Source organism: Lissotriton vulgaris, chromosome 11, assembly GCF_964263255.1.
Source record: "Lissotriton vulgaris chromosome 11, aLisVul1.2, whole genome shotgun sequence".
Classification (NCBI taxonomy): Eukaryota; Metazoa; Chordata; class Amphibia; order Caudata; family Salamandridae; genus Lissotriton; species Lissotriton vulgaris.
Genome location: NC_141699.1, coordinates 636,156,613 through 636,180,169, shown reverse-complemented (window position 1 = coordinate 636,180,169; position 23,557 = coordinate 636,156,613). Strand labels below are relative to the sequence as shown.

Below are 23,557 nucleotides of genomic sequence, written 5' to 3'. Positions count from 1 at the left end.
GCCATACTCTAGTAGAGATCGAGGGAGGCCCCACCAACGGGAATCGACCACGCTTCGCATATAGAACACGGGTGTAGTCCCCCCCCGGCACTTGATCGCGGTCCATCGCATATCCGGGGTCAACCGGTGAGCCGTATATAGCATGGTTTATGGGGGCCAACTGGGACACCCAATAGTATTTCCGAATGTTGGGCAAACCAATACCTCCGTCGTACCATGGCAGCATCAATTTCGACAGGGCAATGCACGGCCTCCCCTCCCACAGAAGGCTATGCTGTAAAGACTCAATATCGCTGAAGTACGACTGTGGCACAGGGTCGAAGGAGTTCTGTAGTGCATATAGGAATCGCGGGAGAGCCATCATTTTGAAGAGGATGGCGCGGCCCAAGAGGGAGAGCGGGGGCGTTTTCCACCGCGCGACATCTGACCGGAGTCTAGCTAAGGGGGGCAACAGATTCAACCGAAAGCGGTGAGGAGATTATTAAGTCATTTATTTCCATCGCCCTGTGAACTGCTAGTTTGCTAACAGTCCCTGTAGTTACCTTTACCTCTTATTACCCAAAATGGTTTGTTGTTAAGTGCTCTCGGGCCTCCCGCCTCCTGAACAGAGCCTTGAAACAAATCCCCTGAGATAGAGTATGGGTGTTCAGTTGTCGTAGCAACTGTAATGGGGCCCTTAAGGAACAGAGGCGAACGCTACAAAGGCAGGCATGTGAGTTAGTCAAAGCAAGCGAGCAGCAGGATAGTACTCTTTTTTTGGCAAGTCATAAAAAAACCCTGTTTCTCAGAGCCATTAAGACCCGCTCTCTGTCATCATATAACCCTGGAAGAATGGATCGCCCACTTTGAAGTAGTTTATAACTTTGGACAAAGTGGGGGACCCACTAATGAAACAGTTCCTTGTCAGACTTATACTTCTGTCATTTTTTGGGACGAAATGCGGCTGGGCATTGAGGAATTGTCTAAGAATAAGGCCCCAGGTCCCGACGGGGTCCCCCCGGACCTTTTCGTGGACAACATTGATGTATGGTCCCCGGTTTTGAGGAGGGTGTTAAACGCAGCCGCAAAGAGTGGGATGCCACCCTCATGGTCAACCGCCACCATCGGTCTGATTTTCAAGAAGGGTAATAAGGATAATCCCCATTGTTACTGCCCCATTTCCCTCATTGATTCTACAGTTAAAGTTTTGGGCTGGGTCTTATTAAGTAGGCTCTTGGATTGGGCAGAATCGAATAAAGCTATTTCTGAGGTGCAAGATGGTTTCTGATTGGGAAAATGAACTACAGCACAGTGATTAAACCTCTTATCTTTTAGTTTTTACAAACACAGTTGCCCAACCTGGTGCCCGCTTTCTGGGTTTTATGGACCTCACTGCCGCATTTGATTGGGTGAACTGTAAGAAATTGTGGGTCCTACTTGATTCTTTGGGATTGTGCCCACCTTTGTAAGCCTATTAATTACCCTTCACGCCCATACGACAGTTGCAGTTAGACACTCACACGTGACGAGGGTTACCAACTGTTTTACTCGTACAAGGTTGGGTCTGTCAAGGGTGTATTTTAGTCCTTCTGCATTTCTAAGGTCGTGTACGGAAGTGAAGTCTGGGGTTATACTGCGAATAATGAACTACAGACTGCCCAAAATAAGTTCCTGAAACGAATCCTGAAGGTTCCTCAGGGCACCCCCTCGTTCTCCATACATGAAGAATTAGGAGTTAACTATATAGCTAACCTGGTGGCAGTAAAGCCTTTGATGTGCTGGGTAAAGACCTGGTCTAATTAGAACTCAATCGTTTGATCATTTTAGATTGTCTTGTCACTAGACCACGCACTGAAAATCCCTTGGGTAGACTATGTTAAAGAGACTTTTACGGCTCTAGGCAGGGCAGAAAAGACTTAGTGAAGCCTCAGGATTTGATTACAGTTAAGAAGTTATTTTTTAAACATGCTATGGCTTCCCGTGAAAATATTGAGCTTATCAAACCAGCGGTGAGAGGGCATGTTCTTCTAAAATCAGTACAGGGTATGGAGAATTATCTTCCATTTTGCCAAGTGCTTTTGATAGATTTTTTATAACTCGTTTTAGATTTAATCAGCTCCATTACCTTTTAGCTTCCCCGGCTGGGTTTGTTTTACAGGACGAGGTAGAGGGCCCTGTGTCTCTGACAATAGGTCTTCTCAGAATACCCTACATTTTATACTTCTATGTAAATACTTTACTCACAGGAATTTGTATCTTAAGCCCCAAGTGTTGAGATTTAGACAAACCTGTGTCGCCTTAATGTATCAGCAGTTTTTGCCTAATGATTACACATTCTTTGCAGTCACGAATTTCCTAAGAGCAGCTCTCTGATCTAGGAATTCTTGATGTGTTTGATGGTTGCTTGACCTTTGCGTTTTTTGCACATTACCTTGAACACATTTTAACTGTTATGATGAAGTGTTTTATTGCTTGCTTTTTCTTAATGTTTCTTTTATGGGTATGATCACGTCCGAATACAGATTTTTTTTTTCAAGTCACATTTCCAAATTGTATAGTGGTTTTAGGAGTGTGTTAGGAAATTACCAATAATGTTTTTATAGTTTAAAAAGGTTTAATAAGCTCACATATTGAGTTTGAATAAGGATTTACATTTTTGTAAAGCCCTTGGGGTAAACTCATCCATGGTGATCAATTGCTGTTTCAGTGGTCATATCCTATGGCATGCTCACCTTGTTTTTAAGATGTCGCCATCTGGCAGACCTCTTACCACACTTGTTTGTTGCAGTATGTGCGGAGTGACGGGAACTGTGTCATCAGTAGCCTCAGTGACCATGTCTGTAACCCCTTCACTTCCAGATTTTCTTTTGGGGGGGGGGTTATTGAATCCTAACCATGCAATAGTGTCAATAGCAGCGCAGTCCACTTGAGATGCATGCTAACATGGTGTAGCATTCTTCATCCTCTAGCCTGCTGAGTACTGTCTTAAATACACTATATCTCCGCCATGCAGATCTTTTTGGACAAAGGCCTGAAACGCATCACATACTGTATCAGCCATTGTTGTTGATATGCCCCTATTTGAATGTTGCTTAGTAATTGATGGATTAGGTTGTATGAGGGAAATATAACCCACCTGTTGCAGTTTTAATTTACTCTCTCAATTTCCTCTCTTTCCGAATCCACCATAGTCTCCCATTAACTTTTGTAAGACTGAATAAAAAAATTATATCATGAACAGACGGAAGTAGCTGTTGAGTTCTTGGATATGCTTTTAAAATCTGAAAATTGATGTGAAGTTTTCACAATAAAACAAGTAGTTACCAATTTGAGTATGCATGGAATAAAACCTATTAATAGTTTTTAAACTTAAACATATATTTTGTCACCTATTAGGTTGTCTGAATGTGAAAATAACGGTGGGAAGACATTATTAGCAGTTGAGAAAATTTTTAATGTATTGAGAGAAAAAGAAAGACAATATGTGACCACAAGCGAACTCACTGCCTGCCTGGGACTACAACGTAAGTATATATTTTTTTTATTGATTTTTTATTTAAGAACACAATCAAAGGACTTGGAACCATATGTATCAAGCCTTTTTCCTGTTTGCGAATTGGAAAAAGCCTTTTGGGATGTATCATTCCAAAAGGCCTTCACCAAATAGAGAATTGCAAAATGTGCGATTCTCTATTTTGCTAATGTAATTAAGGAATTGAAAATTGCGATTCCTTAAATGCAATTGTGGAAGCACCAGATATTTGCTATTTGGCCTTAATTGCGATTTTCTGTACAAAAGCACTTTTTTGATGTCTTAGAATTGCCATATAGCGCACATATATGCCCTTAGGGCATGTTTGTGCGCAAAATGTGCACACATTCATATTTCAGGGGTGCAACAGGGTGTCCTTTTGGCACACTTGCAACCTTGAAATTGCATTCTCAATTTGCGATTCTCTAATTGGTAAGCGCAAATTGAGAATGTCTTACCATTCATTCCTATGGGCCTCCTAGCCCATAGGGATGAATGGGAAGGTATTCCTTATTTTAGACTCTCAATTTGCGATTCACAAATACGGAATATGTAGGATTCGCAAAATTTTTAGCAATTCCTACGTACATTGCATTTTGCAATTCTCTAATTGCGATTTGCAAAAAAACGCAATTTGAGCATAGCAAAACTCTTTTTTGATACACATGGCCCCAAGTCAGCGCAATGTACCCTGCAGGATACCACAATAATGCAGCATTTAAACAACCTGACTTTGCCCCCAATCCGATTGCCCTCTCTCAAACAAAGAAGTGCATGTCTGAAGCGATCTTCAACTCAACAGGCCGTATATTCCAGTCTCAGTGATTCATTTGCGAGGCCCGGATAACTTCCCCACATTTTCAATATTTTCCCTCATTTATTGGAGCGGCCTTTATCCTTTATAGACTTCCCACTCCATGGCCATGCACCAATCCATGCCAACTTTCCACTCCTCTAAACTCAGTGAATCGATGATCCCCACATGCAGATAATATTACTCTTAGCCACTGCTAGCCCCAGGGTAGAAAAAAAGTCAAGGGTATTTGCCAGGTCTCTCTACCCCCAGATATTTAAGAGGATCGTCTTGACTGAGATCTCTCTGCATAGGCCAGCGCAAGGCTGAATACTCACCTTTACCCCCTCCCACTCCCCAGAAGTTCTCACGCCTTGGACATTCCCAGGGAGTATGTAGAAACCCCCTCAGCAGTCCACATCCCCTAGCACACCTATAGATGACAGCCCGTCCCATCTTATGCATGAGCAACCTCAAGTAGTAGGACCTGTGTAACAGGCACATCTGAACCAGCTGAGTACATGCTCTGATAGCTACTTCTCTGGGCGACACATCACCTCTTCTCATTCCTCCTCTTCTAGTTCACCAATGTCAGCCTCCAAAACCACTTTCAATTTTAATAAGTGGTTGGGGGCAATATTCATCAGCTTCCTAGTGAGTACAATTGCTTGTCCTCCAGCTGCGTGCTCCGCTCCACATGCACCAATAAGGCATGTCACAGCTGGTGGTATCAAAAGAATTCCTTGGGTGCCATCTCATATTCCTGCCGCAACACCTTCCAGGAGACTGGACCTTCCCCTCTCCACACATCCCCCAATGTTGAGATGCCAATCAAGTCCCAACAATAAAAACATCTGAGGTTCCACACCTTAGCCAGCATGTCGCTATACTAGAACAAAGTCATCTCTGTGGGCCTTCCCTTGAAAGGAGAGACCTGAAACCCCTTCAGCAGCCGTATTACAGAGAGAGCAAAGGGCCGCAACAGAGCGCAACAGGCGTTTGTGCCTGCTTTGCGTTACCGGGGCACTTTTGGTATTACAGAAGGGGCTGCAGATGCTTGTACATCCCCTTCTGTAATACCGATAGCACTGCCATGAAGCGCCAGCGCTATCTTCCGGGGCGTTCCCTCATTTGCATAGAGGCAGGTCCCATGCAAATGAGGGAATCCTTTTGTCTCTGTGCCCGCGCCTTATTACAGATGTGGGCGAAAAGGCAAAGAATCACTCATAAGGTGCACTGACAGTGAGCCATTTAAAAGGGGGCGCACTGTCAGTGCGCCCCCTGATAGCAGCTCTCTGAGGGGTGGATTGGACCCCCCCAGACATCCCCTTTCAAGTGGGTGCAGTCACTGTCTGTACCTGCCTGCAAGGGGATCTCTAATACCCTTTAAAAGTGCATGCAGTGCTGCCTGCAGTGTTGAAACACAGAGCGGCTGTAAGCAGCTGCTTCGTTTTTCACAGGAATGCGCTGCTCCCAGGACAGACAGAGTTTGCAGCTGCCCTGGGGGCCGCGCATTCATGGTAATACGACACATTTTCATTGTTTACCCCGGGCGGACCTTTTACAAGGTGCGCCTGGAGCAAACAATAAAAATGCACATTTAGCATAATACGGCCCCTGGAGTATAACTCCCCCTGGGTATCCTTGGGGACTCAGAGCTGTACGATCTGGCCTAATCAAGTGCTCCATCAGGGGGGCAAAGGCCCATACATTTTGGAAGCTCAATGATACCTCTCCACACTGAGGAGGGCAATGCCACATCATACCACCCCTTCGTGAGTTTGTTGAACACTATACTGGCTGTCCCCCCATTCCTTAAAAGCTGCCGAAGTGTCTGGTTGACCCTCCTAAAAAACTCTGGTGGAACACTATGCAGTATATTTTGCAGTGCGTAGAGAAGTTTCATAAGGGTAATTATTTTGAACATTACCGTTCTTCCAAGGAGCAAGTACAGGAGTGTTCTTCAATGTTTTATATCCGCTCTAAAATGTTTCAGAACGGAGTAGAGGTTGACCGAGATGAAGAGATCAGGCCACTTTGTGACGTAGAGTCCAAGGTATTTAAAGCCCACTTCCTCCACCACCAACCCTTCCAGGAGGCTCTGCCTCGTGGTCGATGCATACAGGGGATAGAGAAGGGATTTCCCCAATTTGTGTAGGAAGCTGGGCTTCTGTTGCAGTAACCCCCCCCCCCACTTTGTGCCAGACTACTGATGCACTTTTGACTTGATGTGCCCTGGGTCCCTGCCAATCAGGTTCCCAGGGCCTCTGTTCCTTCCATAAAAATGTATATGAGCCTAAACCCAATTGGCACTCTCTGGCCACAGGTCAGTCCCTGGTAAATGGTACCACAGGTACCCAGGGCTCGATGACCAGGGAAGGCCTCTAAGGGCTGCAGCACTTATTGTGCCACCCTTAGAGACCCTGTACCTTTACACTCACAAACTGCCTTTGCAGGCTGTGTGTCTTGGTGCAGAACAATGTGAAGAGTTGTCATGGCACACATCCCTGTATGCCATGCTTACAACCCACTGCCCTGGCATTTACCCGCCACCCCTTTAGCTGGGTGTACTATACCAGTGGTGAGGGTACAGCTGAAGGACCCCTTGACCCTATAGGGTCTATGTCCATTCTTTGATACTGTACATTCAGTGCTGTCATTAAGAGTATATAGTGTTGGGAGTTTGTCATTACGAACTCCCCAGCACCATATTGGCTACACTGAAAACTGAGAAGGTTGGTGTCAAACTTCTCAGCGCATTAAACCCACACTGATGCCAGTGTGGGATTTAATGGAAAATGCACACAGAGGGCAACTTAGAGATGTCCCCTGAAAAATGACCAGCCTCTGGTGGGTTCCCTGACTGGTACACACCAGCCTGCCACCTTGAGACATGTTTCTGGACCGCTAGGGTGGGAGCCTTCGCTCCCTGAGCCTAGAAACAAAGCCTTTCCTGGGCAGAGGTGTTTACAACTTCATCAGGCTAGGAAGAGCCATCTGTGGCAGGGGAGCTTCAAAGGCCTGGCAGCCTTTGTAATGCGACCCCCAGCCTCTCCTGCTGTTAGAAGCAGACCCCCTTCCTGTCTCCCCTCCTTTTCAGCGGGAAAACAGGCAGGAAAACTTAGCCAGCCCAGAAGGTGTGCCCACCTCTGCCAACTCCACCCCTCAGGTGGGGGAGGCGAGGTGAAGCCTACTCTTCAGTGCCCGCCATCGTGCTGATGGCAGGCACTCCCCAATCAGGATTAGGGATTGTGCTCACTCCCCCACATTAGGTGAGCACACCAAGGGTGTAGTCACCCTAAGGTCAGTAGCCCTTTGGGCCCCCTAAATACAGTATTTAGGGGGCAGACCTTAACCAAGAGTGCAGACAAGAAACAAGAGGAAGAAAAAAAGAAAAAAGAACCGAAAAGCCGTGCCAAACCTAACAATATTAGGACGCCACTGATTTGGCCCCAGCCCTACTGGCCTGTCCCCACCTCAAACCTGCTCCAGCGAAATCACGGTGTGTCCCGCAGCCAGCAACCTCAGAACCCTAGAGGGCCTGCCTGCCTTCCATCCCAAAGACTCTGTCACCTGTGAACGCTGGATTTGTTCAAGAACAGACTCCAGCTCCGCAAGGATCCCTAGGTCTGCACCACTCTGCACCCGATACCTACAACCCGAGTTTGAGTGGCCCAACAGCACAAGAAGGTCTCCCTGACGATCCTGGCCCAAGATCCAGTGATCCCTGACCAGTCTCAAGCCTCCAGCGGATGCCTGCAGCCTCAAACTGGAAGGTTCCCCAATCCGCAACCAGGAGTGGGTAAGAAGATCTGACCCTAAAAGGCACCCCTGCACCCAATGCCCTACGGCCTTGGGTAGCCCCACCGATGCTGCTTAACCAACCTCCAACATCCCAGCTTACCTCTCGAAGTGGTGGTCGCACCCAGAAGACCTTCGTCCCCAATCCTGCAGTGTGTTTACAAACCAAAGGTTCCCCATTGAAAATTACAGGGCGCCCAACGCGAAAACAGCACTCTGCACCCGGCCACCCCAGTACCACTGAGGGTGCACCTTTTGTGCTGGCTTGAACCCCCATTTGCCCTGGGCTTAAGTCCATGAGCTTTGCTCCCACAACCCAGTGGCCTGCTGTTGAGCAGCCACCAACCGTAGGCTCCCTATCCCCCATTAGATAACATTGGGCCGCAACGCTCTGAACCCAGCCGCCCTAGTGCCCCTGAGGGTGTAACAACAGTGCAACCTTGACCCTTGGGGACTCCTGAGTCTACCCCCAGAATACCAACTCCCACAGCTAAACATTTACCTGCAAGCCGATAACACTATGTTCGAGGAATATGAGCTGCAGATGGTACACTTTTGCATAGATCGCCATCTGGTGTTAGGCTTGGATGCTTGCACCTTGTTGTTGTCTTGGAAGAAGTCTTTTGTAGTCACGAGATAGGTGACTCCTCCCTTGGACGATAGTGCTCATGGGCATCGACCCCATCTTCATATATTTTGTTTTCCGCCATCGAGTTCGGATGTAACTTCTGCGCTCCAGTTCGGCACCATATTCTCCAAACCTTTTTGACGCGCAAACCATCATAAACTCGACGGTATTGTTTTCGATCGCATGATCTTCGACGCGCTCCTCCAATATTCCAATCCAGCGTCGACGTGGCCGCCAGGTCTATCGACACAGTTTGGGCCTATGGCTCATGGAAAGGACTCCATTTAAAAAATGCCCCCAGTGTGGAGCTAAGTTTCCACACAGTGAACACCACAAGGTCTGTAACATGTGTCTCTCGCCCGAGCACGACAAGAATAAAACCCAGGCCTGCACCTCCTTTCGAACCAAAAAGACCATCCGTGATCGCAGGGCCCGATGACACATCATGGCGCAACAGGCCGGTACCGGTGGACATCTTCGATGAAGGCCCGATGTCCTGGAAGAGTATTCTGAGGATCTGATAATTGTGTCCGAAGCAGACGACTCCGACTCAGACCACCCCATCACTCCAGGTCAACGAGTGAGTACAACTGCCCCAATCCCCTACCTCCAAAAAAGAAGGCCCTTGTCAAGACTTCGCCTGCTGACCCCAGTCGCAACCAAACAAGCTTCAAAAGCCCCGCCTCCGGGCCCATCTCTGAAGATAAAGGACAAGCCTTCCGGTAACTCAGGACTGAGCAAACCGTGTATCACTGTCCCACAGGCGCCATCTGCACCGAAGCACAGAGCACAACCTACTTCCAAAAAGACCTTGGCACCGATCACCCCCGTGCTGAAGAAAAAGGCATCGGATCCGAAACCAAAACTTTCAGAACCGAAAAAGATTTCCGCCTCCACATCGAAGCCAAAGGACCCAAAACCACATTCCAAGGCTCTGGAGCAGAAATACAAACCTCGCTTGGACCCGAAAAAATCGGCGCCGAAAGTATCTACCGGATCCTATCGAATCAAAATAAAAACATTCCACATACACCCTAAAACAGGACATGTGTCTACTGTTCCGCACAACAAAAGGAAATTGGACACCCCAGGCACTCCTGCAGTGCCTGTAAAGAAAGAGGACTGTGCTACTTCACCTCTACAACCCTCTTCTCCTGTTCTTCCTACTAAGCCTGTCTTGCCTCCACATTCTCCTATACTTCCACCAAACTCACCCCTACCACCGGGTGATGATGATTTGGGGGATGGGGAAACAAAACTGACCCTTTTAACCCCTTCCATGCGGCTGCGATTCTGCGCCTGTGCGGTAGAATCACGAGTGGGCGGGTTTATGATGGCCCCCAGCCATCATCAGCACATGAGCACCGTAGTGCATGACGGCTGTGGGCATGGAAGGGGTTAATGACCCTGACAATGATACAGACATACCACAGGATGATTGGGACGAATATGATGACCCAGTAGATCCTCCAGACCTCCCTAATTCTCATTCTTGTCCAACAGAGCCATCTCCCCAGATGACAATATTGGTTTTAATCAGCTTGTAAATAGGGCGGCTCTGTAACATGGTGTCCCAATGCTTTCGGAACCCGCTGAGAAGGACTTTCTATTTGACATCTTTGAACAGTCACTAAAGACTGTACAAACCCGGCCAATGTTAAAAAGTGTCATTAACCACATCGCTGCTGTGGTTATTTTTGCCCTGTGCTGGAAATTGCCATTTTGCTGGTGTCATGACGAGCTCAGCTCGTCATCAGCACAGCTCAACTGTGCCTCATGACGAGCTGAGCTCGTCATGAGCATGGAAGGGGTTAAACATGCCCCCTTCATATTCAAGGACACTGTTAGGACTAGAATCCAAGAATTGACAACAAATATAAACCGGCTCCCAGTGATCCCGCCGACATTCAAGGTCTAAAGGTCAACTCCCTTTAGATTCCCTAGTGGTAACTAACGCTAGAAAACGTGCCAACTCTCAAACCTCTGGTGATGTGCCACTTCGCTACAAGGAGATTAAATTATTAGATGCTTCTGGCAAATGAGTTGCTGCCCAAGCAGCTAATAACTGGCGGATAGCCAACACACAAGCATTACTTGCTAGGTATGATAGTGCTCACTATGACCAACTAGAAACCCTAGTGCAACATTTACCTGATTAATTTAGGACCAAGGCCAATAATTTAATTCAAGAGGGGAAATTAATAACTGATGCATCAATCAAGTGTGCTCTTGATGTAGCAGACACCACCTCTAGGGCCAATAACACTAGCGTGTTACTCAGATAACATACCTGGTTACACATCTCTGGCTTCAAATTGGAGGTACAAACAACTATCTTCAATCAGCCGTTCAATCAGCAACAACTTTTTGGACCGGCTGTAGACACCGCTCTGTGTGGCAATCAAAAGGAATCCCTGATCCATCTTTTATGCGTTTGTCCTGCCGTTACGGCTTTGAGGAGATACTACTTAAGAGCTATTTTCAACAAACTTAAAATCCGCACGTGTAGGCAAGACGTAATAGGCTGGATGGACGGTTCCTCTATAATCCTGGCCTGCCGAGGAGTAAAATACCTGGCAGAAGTAAAAAAAACTATTACTCCAAGCTGATCAGGAGGAGATCAGAGAGGTCTGACCGACAGGACACAGTTTCACGGAACCAGTTGTGCAATAATCAGACAGAAAATTAAATATATTAAGAATTTAACTGGTTAGGTGTCATAGATGTTGGACTAAATTTTAATCATTGTATTTTCAGTATTTTATGTGTTGGTAGAGTACCCACACTTGTAATTAACTGGATATAGTATCTATTGTAGTTTGGTTTTAACCGTGGATGCAAGGATATTTAATTGTTTTGGATATTTGTAACAATTTTAATTCATTATACAATAAAACATTTGAATCTTTGAAATACTCTTGAAAAAATGAAAAAGGACACAGAGACTGCTAAATCCATGGGAGCATTGCAGTCTCCATCCCCACGTGGTTCCTTTCAACGCTCCTTCTATAGGGGAGCATCCAAAACATCAATGCAGACACTGCTTCATACAAAAACACCACACAAACATTCCCCAACAGTGGATATTTTAGAGGTCGATACTGGGTAAATAACAACAAAGGGAGAGGCGAGGTAACAACAACACTCACACCTCCCCCATTAATAAGCAGTGACTTCTCTCCACTCTCTCCAGACCATTTCACTCTGGTCAGAGGGAGACTATCACAATTCCTACCTGTTGGGAATTCCATCACCACAGACAAGTGGGTGAGACAAATTATCCAGTATGGTTACTGCCTGGAACTTACTGCTACTCCACCCAACATACCACCCAAACAGCGTTCAATGTCCAGGGAACATATAACACTCCTCAAACAGTAGGTTCTTTCACATGCAATAAAACCAGTTCCCATACAACATCAGGGAAGAGGGGTTTATTCCCTGTATTTCCTAATCCCCTAAAAAGACGGAACCCTAAGGCCAAAACTGGACCTCAGACCTATCAGTTTGTACATACAATCAGATCATTTTCACATGATCACTCTTCAGCAGGTTCTTCCACTGCTTCAACAAGGCAACTTTCTTGCCACACTAGATCTCAAGGACGCCTACTTCCACATTCCCACACACACACACCCTGCTCATTGAAAATACCTGAGGTTCACAGTAGACAGCCAGCACTATCAGTACAAGGTCCTTCCATTTGGGGTGACCACAGCACCCAGTGTGTTCACAAAGTGCCTTGCAGTAGTAGCAGCACACTTCAGAAGACAGCAAATTCACATATTTCCATACCTGGATGACTGTCTGATAAAATCCAACTCCTACAACCAGTTTGTTCACCACACTTATCAAACAATTCAGCTGTCACACAACTTGGGGTTCACACTGAACTACACCAAGTCACACCTTCAACCCTCCCACATACATCAGTATCTAGAAGCCATAATAGACCCTTGCAAAGCACCTGCATACCCCAATCCAGCCAGGATAGCTGGCATGCAGACCCACATCAACAGGTTTCAGCCCCAACACTCTCTCCCAGCACAAGTGTTTATGCAGCTCATAGGAATGATGGCCTCTTGCATTTTCATCATACCTCACACAAGACTTCAGATGCGCTCTTTACAAGAATGTTTAGCACATCAGTGGAACCAGGCTCAAGGACAACTTACAGATCTGATGTTGATGGACAGCCGCACACATCGCTCTCTGCAGTGGTGGAACACACAAAACCTTTCCAAAGGGCGGCCGCTCCTAGAGCCGGTTCCACAGTTAGTGCTAACAACAGATGCATCACTCACCGGCTGAGGAGCCCATCTCCTAAACCATATAATTCAGGGCAGGTGGCACATCTTCCAGGACTAAGAAATGAGACAGCAGATCTGTTAAGTCGTCAGACTCAACAAATACATGAATGGAAACTTCATCCGCAAGTTATTCAACCTTTCTTCCAAATGTGGGGCCAACTAGACATAGATCTGTTCGCCAAACACACCAACGCGAAATGCCCAATTTTCGCCATCAGGTTCCAACACCCGTTGTCCAAAGGCAATGCGATATGGATGAGCTGGTCAGGCAGATTTGTGTACGCTTTTCCGCCACTCCCACTCATTCCACTAGTACTACGCAAGCTCAAACAACAGTCTCTCAAAATGATCTTAGTTGCTCACACATGGGCACGGCAACCATGCTTCACATCACTACTCGAACTATCACTAGTCCCTCATCAAAAATTACGGCTCTCCCCAAAGCTGCTGAAACAGCACTGTGGAGAAATAAAGCACCCAGATCCAGCACAACTGAATCTAACGATCTGGCTCCTGAAGTCTTAGAGTTCGGTTACCTGAACTTCCCACCAGACTGTATGAATATTATTAAGGAAGCCAGACGCCCCACTACTAAAGCTTGCTATGCAGCCAAATGGAAAAGATTGGTTATTTACTGCAAAAACAACAAAATTGACACATTAGATGCTTCAATACAAAACATTATTTGATATTTTCTACATCTAAAAAGATGCAATCTTACATACTCATCAATCAGATTACATCTGGCTGTCCTTTCCGCCTACTTACAAAACACACAACATTTGTCATTGTTTTGAGTACCTTTTAATCAATGCCTTCATGAAAGGCCTCAAAATGATAATTCCACCCAGACTGCCATCATCTCCCGTGTGGAACCTAAACATTGCTATTACTAGACTCATGGGTCCCCCATTTGAGCCTTTACACAAATGCGAATTACAATTCCTTACATGAAAAGTAGCGTTCCTTGTCACAATCACCTCTCTCAGGAGAGTAAGTGAGATCCAGGCTTTAACCATACAAGAACCATTTTTACAAATACATCCAAGCAAAGTGGTTCTTAAAACAAATCCAACATTTCTTCCAAAGGTAATTTCTGTTTCCATCTTACTCTATCAGTACCAGTGTTTTTCCAAAACCCTGATTCAGTAGCAGAGAGATCTCTTCACACGCTCGACGTCAAAAGAGCTTTACTTTATTAAATAGACAGGAATAAACCCTTCAAAAAAAACAAAACAACTGTTTGTAGCTTTCTCTCCACCGCATAAAGGCAACCCCATCTCCAAAGATGGAATTGCCAGGTGTAGCGTCAAATGTATTGAAATATGCTATCAAAAAGCAAAACGCAATTTAACAATTCCCCCTAGAGCCCATTCAACATGCAAACTAGGGGCTTTCATGGCATTCTTAGGGAACATTCCCCTAGAAGACATTTGTATGGCAGCAACTTGGTCTACTACACACACCTTCACCAAACACTATTGTGTTGACGTGCAAGCCAGGCACAAGCTTCTGTGGGCCAAACTGTTCTTAAGACACTTTTTAAAACTACTGCAACAAATACAGGTGACCACCGCTAAGGGAGACACTGCTGTCCAGTCTACGCATAAGTGTACTATCTGCAGCTCATATGCCTCGAACAGAAAATGCTACTTACCAGTATGCATCTTGATAGACCTGGCACCATTGGCGTGGGTCTCCCTTCCATTTTCACTGTTGTCTCCTCTGTTTTTGCTGGTATTAGATGCTCTGGGCGCTCTGCCACTGCCATTCAGTGCCACAGCGCAAATGCTCCCTGTGTAAATATGACTGTGAATTGGTATATCCCTGATTGGCTTATTTGGTGTACCTGTTCATCCCTAGTAGTGTAGCCTGTGTGTGCCCAGGGTGGTAACCCAAATGCTGCTGGTGGGCCTGCAGCGCTGGTTTGCGCCACCCACAGAAGCAGCTTGTAAAGTGTTCCTCAGACCTGCCACTGCAGCGCCTGCGTGCAGTATAGAACTGCCGTCTTGACTGTGAAGTGCCCACACTTCCCAGCCCCAGAACCTTCCCTTAGCCTCATGTCAGTCACCCCTATGGTAGGTGCATTGTGTGTGGAAGGTAGGACATGGCTTGGTATGTGTAGCATGTCCTGGTAGTGAATCACACTCCATTTTGATTTTCACTGCTGCAAGGGTATCTGTTCTCCAAAGGCTAGAATGGGGAGACTGGCTATAACATCTTATAGTCCTATCTGACTCAGGGAACATGGTAGAAATTCGAGTTTAGTATGCCTGAACTCAGAATGCTAAAATACATCTTTTAGTGAAGTTGGTTTTTACATTCTGTGTTTGAAAATACCACTTTTAGAAAGTAGATATTTTCTTGCCTAAGCCTCCAGTGTGCTCTGCTGTTATGTGTGTTGGCAGTCTGGGTTTAGAGGGTCAAGGCAGGCTGAATGGACCTGGGTTGAATAGAGAGATCTGCATTGAGTACTGGGGAGGGGTAGCTCTTCGACCTGAATAGGGATGTGCCTGGCAAGGTGAATGCTGGCTTTACCTCCTACTGTGCATCTGATGGCAAACCCCCTCTTTCTGAAAGTAAGGATGCAGCCTGGTAAACAAAGTGCTCTAGGCCTGAGCAGAACTGGTTCTGGCTGGGTTCAGTGACTAGAGATTGTTGAGAACACAGACTTTTGGGGTATAAATATCTGTGCCCAAACCCCTGATTTTGGTATTGCTCCGGGATGTCAAGAGGAACCTCTGTCGGTCTTACTGAAGGAATCTGCAGGAGAGGACTGTCCTTGTGCTTGTGTGCTGCTTCTTGGATTGGCCTACAGTAATTCCCCTTGGACTTGGAAGAAGAGGGAAAAGGACTTTTGAGAGACTTTTATTTTGCTAAGCAATCACCCAGGGGCTAGAAGAGAGCTAGCCTCTCGCTGGAGTCACAGGCACATCTGACTCCCCCACCAGCCTCCTGATTCCTCCCTGAAGAGCGTAAGAAAAATCATTGCGCTGCTGCAGTCGAGCGCTCGCAAACCAAAGATCATCGCATCGCACGCTTGCGGGCCCCAAAGTGCTTGCTAACTCCCGAGATCATCGCATCACACGTTTGCTGGCTTGTCAAAGGCTCGCTAACCCTGGATCACCGCAGCAAGATCATTGCATCACGACATCGCAGAGCGGGCGCCGTGCGTCCGCCCTTTTCCTCGCATCGCATCCGGATCGTCGCTCCCTTGCGGGGCGCCATTTTCTTTCTTTGCAACAAGATCGCACACTCAACAGGAACAGCGCATCATCCTCCCTCGCGGCAAGGATTCAACGCATCGATGGCCTAGCGTGAAGAAGTCTGTTGGTTTGTCCCGCACGCACCCGCAGATCGCCGCATCATCCTCCCTTGTGGCAAGGATTCAACGCATTGCCGGCCTAGCGTGGGGAAAATCATCGCTACAGCTCGTTTGCGACTTTTTGCTTGTTTTGCTACGAAATCCAGGTACTTTGTAAGTAGAAGGGTCGCAGAGATCCCTGCTTTGAACTGACCCCCTATTTGAACACCTTGAACTCTTTTTCTAGCTTTTCAAGAGTACCCCCCTTTAAAGCATTGTGGCTTTTTACCGTTATTGGTCTTGTGTTAAGTCTATATATAAAGATACTTATTTTTTATAACTACTTGTGTGGTGTCCCTTTGTAGTGTCCTTCACTGTGTTACTGGGTATGATCATAAATGCTTTACACACTGCCTCTGATATAAGCCTAGCTGCTTGTGCTTCGTTACCACAGGGTTGAGCTGGGGCTATCAAAGGGTGTAGCCCCCTTACTCTGACTTAGGAAGAAGGGTCCCTGCTTGGACTGTGGCCACCACTGACAACTAGAGACCCCCATTTCTAACATTAGTGGTCAGCGGTGAGGATCTGGACTTGCATTTGTGATCGCATACAGTAATTATAGTGTACACTACTAGTGAGTGCAGACCATAACGCAACCACAGATATTTTTTTGATATTTTATTCTATTTTTGATTGATATCGCTAATTATTTCTACAATGGGCAAGCCCAGATCCAATGCCTCGGAGGATCACTCCTGGGAAGAAGGAAGATTAGATACCTACAATGCCAAGCAGCTCAAGTATTTTTGCTAAAGATTCACAGTCCCTATCACAGGCCTCACTAAGAGGGAGGAGTTTTAAAAAGCCCTAAAGGCCTAGCTAGAAGCCAGGGATGCCCCTAAGAATGTAGGAGAGCCTGGGGAGGAGGGAGAGAATACAGGATAGCAGCAGGTGTAAGTAGTAGATTTGGTAGGTAGTAAAGCGCTTTCCAGCCGAGGCACTAGTGTGTCCTCAAAGGGCCTGTCTCCAGAAGAGATGGAGGACAGGGAGAGAGATAGGCGGCATAACATGGAGATGGCTAAGCTCAAGATGGAGGGTCAGAGGGACCTAGAAAACAAGAAGTTAGAGGTTGAGATAATGAAGATGAAATTTGAACATGAGAGAGTATTGAGGGAGTTGGAGCTTAAGGCATAGAGTGTAAAAATCTCCCCCTCTGGTGGCAGCATACCTGTAGTGCATACTGAGAGTAGAGTGTATATACCCAAAGAGGTTATTAAGGATTTCTACAAGAGTGAAGATATTGGACTATGGTGTGCTGCATATGAATTAGCCATGGTGTCCCACCGGGTCCTTGAGAAGGATTGGGGAGCTGGGTTGTGGGGGTGGTTTGTTAGTGAGGGGAGGGAAACCTTGTTGGACCTGCCCCAGGAAAGTAGAATGTTTTATGCCCACATGAAGGAAGCTTTAATGACCTGCTATGGTGTAACCCCTGAGATGTATAGGCAGACGTTTAGGACCTGCAAGAAGTTAGAGGGTACCACATGGGTTGAATATGTGACTTTTTTTGCAGAGCAATGGAGCGCTGGGTAAAAGGTAGCAAAGTAGAAACTTTTGAGCAACTGTATGATTTGATTGCATGGGAGCATTTATCTAGTAACTGTTTTTCCTGAGCTATGCCAGCACCTGATTGATTGCAAGCTAACTAACCCTAGGAAGCTTGCTGAGGAGACGGACTGCTGGGTGAGCACCTGGGTTTGCAAGGGCCCAATGGGAGACTTCGCCAAAGGTGGGCAGGGTTCCCAGCAGAGAAGTGGGGGAGACAGGGGTAAACCAAGGGAGTTTCCAAGAGGGCCCCAAAGTAATCCCCAAGGGAACCAAGCAGTGGTGTCCCAGCCTCCCCAAGAACAGAAGTCGATGCCCCCACAGGTATGCCTGTTCAGAGGGGGCCCCTTACTTGCTATAAGTGTGCCAAGCGGGCCACCGGTATTTTGATCCCCAGTGTCCCCTGAGGGACCACCCTGCACCAACCTGTGCACCACCCTGGCAGCTTGCTAGTGTAGCCCCTAGGGAGGAAGAGATGGTTCCCCCAGAGGGGTGGGACCCCGTAAAATTGACCCTTGTTTCATTAGGAGACTTTGAGATGGTCCCTAAAGCTGCACTGCCTGAAAACACTAAGAAGTACAGACAGTGTGTGACCATCAATGGCCATAGAGTGGAGGCTCTAAGGGACACAGGAGCCAGTGTAACTGCTGTCAGCTCCCGGTTGGTGTCCAAAGAGCAGGTTGTCCCTCATGCATTCTACCCTGTAGTGTCAGCAGACAACTCAGAGAGCCAATGTGAGGTGGCTGAGGTTCCCTTTAAGTGTGGGGGTCTCAGGAACTCTTCAGGAAGCTGTGAGACCCGCCCCGCCGTGCCTGTAGACTGTCTATTGGGCAATGATTTAGAGAACTTCCCGTGGGCTAAGGTGGAGAGGAGAGCTAACTTGCAAATGTTGGGTCTGCCTGAGTGGGCGTGTGCTACCACGAGGTCAATGGCAGCCAAGCAGGATGTTGAGAAGGATCTGGGACCTGAGAGTATGGCCCAGATCCATGCCTTATGGAGAAGGGGCAGGGGCGCAGCACGCCGGCCCCCTTGGTTCCCACGGCCCAGGAAGGAGCAGACCGTGAGGGGGATGCCCTGGAGCCTACTGGGGACCAGAGTGCCAACCTGGGTGACCTGCCTGAGCTGAACCATTGTCAGCAGGAAGGAGGACCCACCAGGGAGGAGTTTTGTGAGCAGCAAAGAGTTTGCCCAATTCTTGAGGGTATGCGGCAAAAGGCTGCAGCCCAGGAAGCAGGTGACCAGTCTGGTTCACATCTGATTTCTTGGGAGAACGGTCTCCTGTATAGCGAGCCTAAGGCTGCTGAGCTGGGGTCAGCCCGTTTGCTGGTGGTGCCCGCATGCTTTAGAGCCTTCCTACTGGGGTTGGCTCATGACATTCCAATGGCAGGATATCTGGGGCAGACCAAGACCTTTGAAAGGTTGGTCACCCAATTTTACTGGCTCCAGATGCGCAAGTGTTCAGACACTCATTGCAGAACATGTGAGATCAAGGCCCCACTCCAGCCCTTTCTAGTTGTTAGTACCCCATTCGAGCGAGTGGACATTGACATTGTGGGGCCTCTGGATCCCAGGACAGCAATGGGCAACAGGTTTATCCTGGTCCTGGTGGACCAAGCCACCCGGTACCCTGAAGCCATCCCACTCAGGACGGTGACAGCCCCCATGTTGGGACGTGCACTGTTGGGGATTTTCTCCTGCGTGGGGTTCCCCAGAGAGGTGGTGTCTGACAGGGGGACCAATTTCATCTCCCAGTACATGAAGTCTCTGTGGAAGGAGTGTGGGGTAACTTATAAGTTCACCACTCCTTACCACCCCCAAGGAAATGGTCTGGTTGAAAGGTTCAACCGGACCTTGACGGGCAGGTTTATGGGCCTAGAGGAGCCCCTTAGGTGTAAGTGGGACGTCCTCTTGCCATGCTTGTTGTTTGCCTACCGTGAGGTGCCACAGAAGTCCTTAGGGTTCAGTCCCTTTGGACTGCTCTATGGCCATCCAGTAAGAGGGCCTCTGAATCTGGTCAAGGAAGGCTGGTAGCAATCTCCCAGGAAACTTCCCCAAGACGTATTCAACTACATCTTGGCCTTCAGGAACCAGACTCAGCGTTTCAGAAAAATTGCTGAGGCAAATCTGGAAGCCAGCCAGGAGGAAATGAAACGCTGGCACGACCAGAACACCACTCTGGTTGAGTTTCAACCTAGTCAGAAGGTTTGGGTACTGGCCCCAGTGGAGTCTGGTGCGCTCCAAGATAAGTTGACCGGTCCCTTTGAGGTGGTGGAGCGTAAAAGTCCAGTTACCTACTTAGTGGACTTTCAGTCTCCCAGGAACCCCTTGCAGGTCCTGCATGTGAACCGCCTGAAGCCCCACTTTGCCAGGTCTGAAGTGGGAATACTTCTTGCCACAGATGCTGGAATGGAGGAGGAGAGTGAGCCTCTTCCTGACCTCCTGTGTCCAGGAGAGAAGGATGGGTCAATGGAGGGTGTGGTCCTCTCCTACACACTGACCCCTGAGCAGCAGAGAGATTGTCACCAGCTGTTGGGGCAATTTTCTGATTTGTTTTCCCTGGTGCCAGGTGTCACTGAGTGGTGGATCCATGATGGGGACACCGGAGACAGTCCTCCTGTCAAGCACAAGGCTTACCGAGTGACTGACCGGGTCAGGGCCTACATTAAGGAGGAGGTCTCCAAAATGTTTGCCCTAGGGGTGATTGAGTCCTCTAGCATGCCATGGCCCAGCCCCATGGTCTTGGTACCAAAAGCTGCCACGCTTGATGCCAACCCTGAATTCAGATTCTGTGTGGACTACCGAGGTCTCAATTCGGTCAGGAAGACTGACGTGCACCCCATCCCCAGAGCTGAGGAGCTCATAGATCGGTTGGGGGCTGCCCGGTACCTCAGCACATTTGATCTGATGTCTGGGTACTGGCAGATCGCCTTAACTGATGGGGTCAAAGAGAGGTCAGCATTCTCCATACCAGATGGGCACTACCAGTTCCCTGTGATGCCTTTTGGAATGAAGAATGCCCCTGCCACCTTTCAGAGGTTGGTCTACCAGGTGTTTGCTGGGCTGGAGGATTTCAGGCCCACCTACCTGGATGACATTGCCGTGTTTAGTTCCTCCTGGGAGGACCACTTGCACCACCTCTGGGGAGTGTTGATGGGGCTGCGCAGAGCAGGCCACACAATCAAGGCCAGTAAGTGCCAGATTGGGCAGTGTTCTGTGGTGTATTTGGGACACCAGGTTGGGAGTGGCCAGGTGGCACCCCTACAGCCTAAGATCAAAACCATCCTGGCATGGGAGCCCCCCAGGACCCAGAACCAGGTGAGTGCCTTCCTAGGTCTCACGGGTTATTACAGGAGGTTGTGTCAAGGGGTATGGCAACATTGTTGCTCCCTTGACTGAGCTGACTTCCAAGAAGCAGCCAAAGATTGTTAATTGGACCGAAACCTGTCAGAAACCTTTTGATGCCCTCAAGACTGCCATGTGTACAGCACCAGTGTTCCAGGCTCCCAATTTTGCTGAGGAATTTCTTGTCCAGACAGACGCTTCAGAGCATGGGGTGGGGGCTGTTCTGTCACAGATCAATGAGGAGGGACTAGACCAACCTGTAGCCTTCATCAGTAGGAGGTTACTTCCCCGGAACAGAGGTGGAGTGCAGTTGAGCGTAAGGCATTTGCTGTGCTCTGGGCACTGAAGAAGCTGGAACCATGCCTATTTTTGGACTCACTTCCGGGTTCAGACAGACCACAGGCCCCACAGATGGTTGATGCAGATGAGGGGTGAGAATCCCAAGTTGTTGAGGTGGTCCATTTCAGGTATGGATTTCACGGTGGAACACCGCCCTGGCACAGAACACGCCAATGCTGATGGTCTGTCCAGATTTTTCCGCCTTAGTGAAGAGAACCCCCAAAGAGATGGGTAGTTCTCCCCACATTTCAGCTGGGGGGACACTTGTTAGACCTGGCACCATTGGCGTGGGTCTCTCTTCTATTTTCGCTGTTGTCTCCTCTGTTTTTGCTGGTATAAGATGCTCTGGGCGCTGTGCCACTACCATTCAGTGCCACAGCGCAAATGCTCCCTGTGTAAATATGAATGTGAATTGGTATAGCCCTGATTGGCTTATTTGGTTTACCAGTTAGTCCCTAGTAGTGTGGCCTGTGTGTGCCCAGGGATGGTAACCCAAATGCTGCTGGTGGGCCTGCAGCGCTGGTTTGCGCCACCGACAGAAGCAGCTTATAAAGTGTTCCTCAGAACTGCCACTGCAGTGTCTGCGTACAATCTAGAACTGCCATCTTGGCTGTGAAGTGCCCACACTTCCCAGCCCCGGAACGTTCCCATGTCAGTCACCCCTATGGTAGGGGCATTGTGTGTGTAAGGTAGGACATGGCTTGGCATATGTAGCATGTCCTGGTAGTGAATCACCCTCCATTTTGTTTTTCACTGCTGCAAGGCTACCTGTTCTCCATAGGCTAGAATAGGTAGACTGGCTATTACATCTTATAGTCCTATCTGACTCAGGTGACATGGTAGAAATTCGAGTTTAGTATGCCTGAACTCAGAATGATAAAATACATCTTTTAGTGAAGTTAAGTAAGTAATCTTTATTGCACAGTTAGTTAAAACCATTGCAAATATTAATAAATTAGTTAAATACAATTATTATTAAAGATATAAAATCACGATGGCTTCATTTTGTAAATAGTTATTGCTACCGAAATGTATGCAAATTTTACACTGAGTGTGGGTTAAAATCGCATAAGTCCCTTGTATTGCTTGAAAGGCTATATTAAAAGTCTTGCACCTGGCATTTTTAAAACCAGTAAACGATGGCAATAGTTTTCTGCGATAAATAGCTGTTACTGCAAAAATGTATGCTACTTTCACTCTGAGTATCCCTTACGGTATCATTAGACCCTTATTTTCCTGCAGTAGCTGTGTAATAGGACTTGCCCCTTGGTTTTAAGCTGCGTTGTAATTTGCCGCTTGGCTCGCTGTTTGGAGCCCATTTAGTTTGCTTCTTGGTTTTTTCTTCCGCTGATGTCTGCCATCTGGCTATCTTGTTTCTTTTCTGCTTTCTCCAAAAATTTTACGACATGGCTTGTTAATTGAATGTTTTTTCCATCGAAGCACGCCATGACCGCTTGCCGGCATGATCTTATGCCCAGCTTGTTGAAGGGCACTTTTAAGTTTAATCTGCGCCCTGTGGCCAAGTCTTTGCAGGTGCAAATTAGATGTTGAATGTCTTCTTTTGCGTTCCCACATATTTGGCAGTTGATTGTTACTTGGGGCCTTTTCCATGGAGGGAGGTGTTTTTGTGATGGAAGTAGGCCCAGCCGTAGGTGTAAGAACTTCTCCTTTATGCGCCTAGTGAACCCAACCCCTAGATAGCTTTGGCTGAAGCTGCTTGTATAGCTTTGAATGACCATCCAGCCGTGGGCACGGTTGTCTAGGCTTGCTTTGTCCTCTGTTAATGAGATAGCTCTAACTGATTTATTAACTAACTGTTTAAAGATGTTATGGGACCCGCTGCACTTCCAGGCTTCTTGTAGGCACAAGGAGTTTATTGATTGGTTTAAATATTTTGCGGCCGCGCAGTTGCTCTTTCTTTCTATCA

At 47.5% G+C, this 23,557-nt stretch overlaps 1 protein-coding gene across 1 annotated transcript in view; it reads left to right on the top strand.

Annotated features, from left to right (window-relative positions):
- The window catches only part of LOC147683273 (uncharacterized), a 1,451,334-nt gene that overhangs the window by 594,608 nt on the left and 833,169 nt on the right, over window positions 1–23,557 (top strand). Inside the window, exon 12 of the mRNA XM_086943731.1 lies at window positions 3,376–3,503. Coding sequence (XP_086799857.1) covers window positions 3,376–3,503 — 128 coding nt within the window. The remainder of the gene's footprint in view (window positions 1–3,375; window positions 3,504–23,557) is intronic.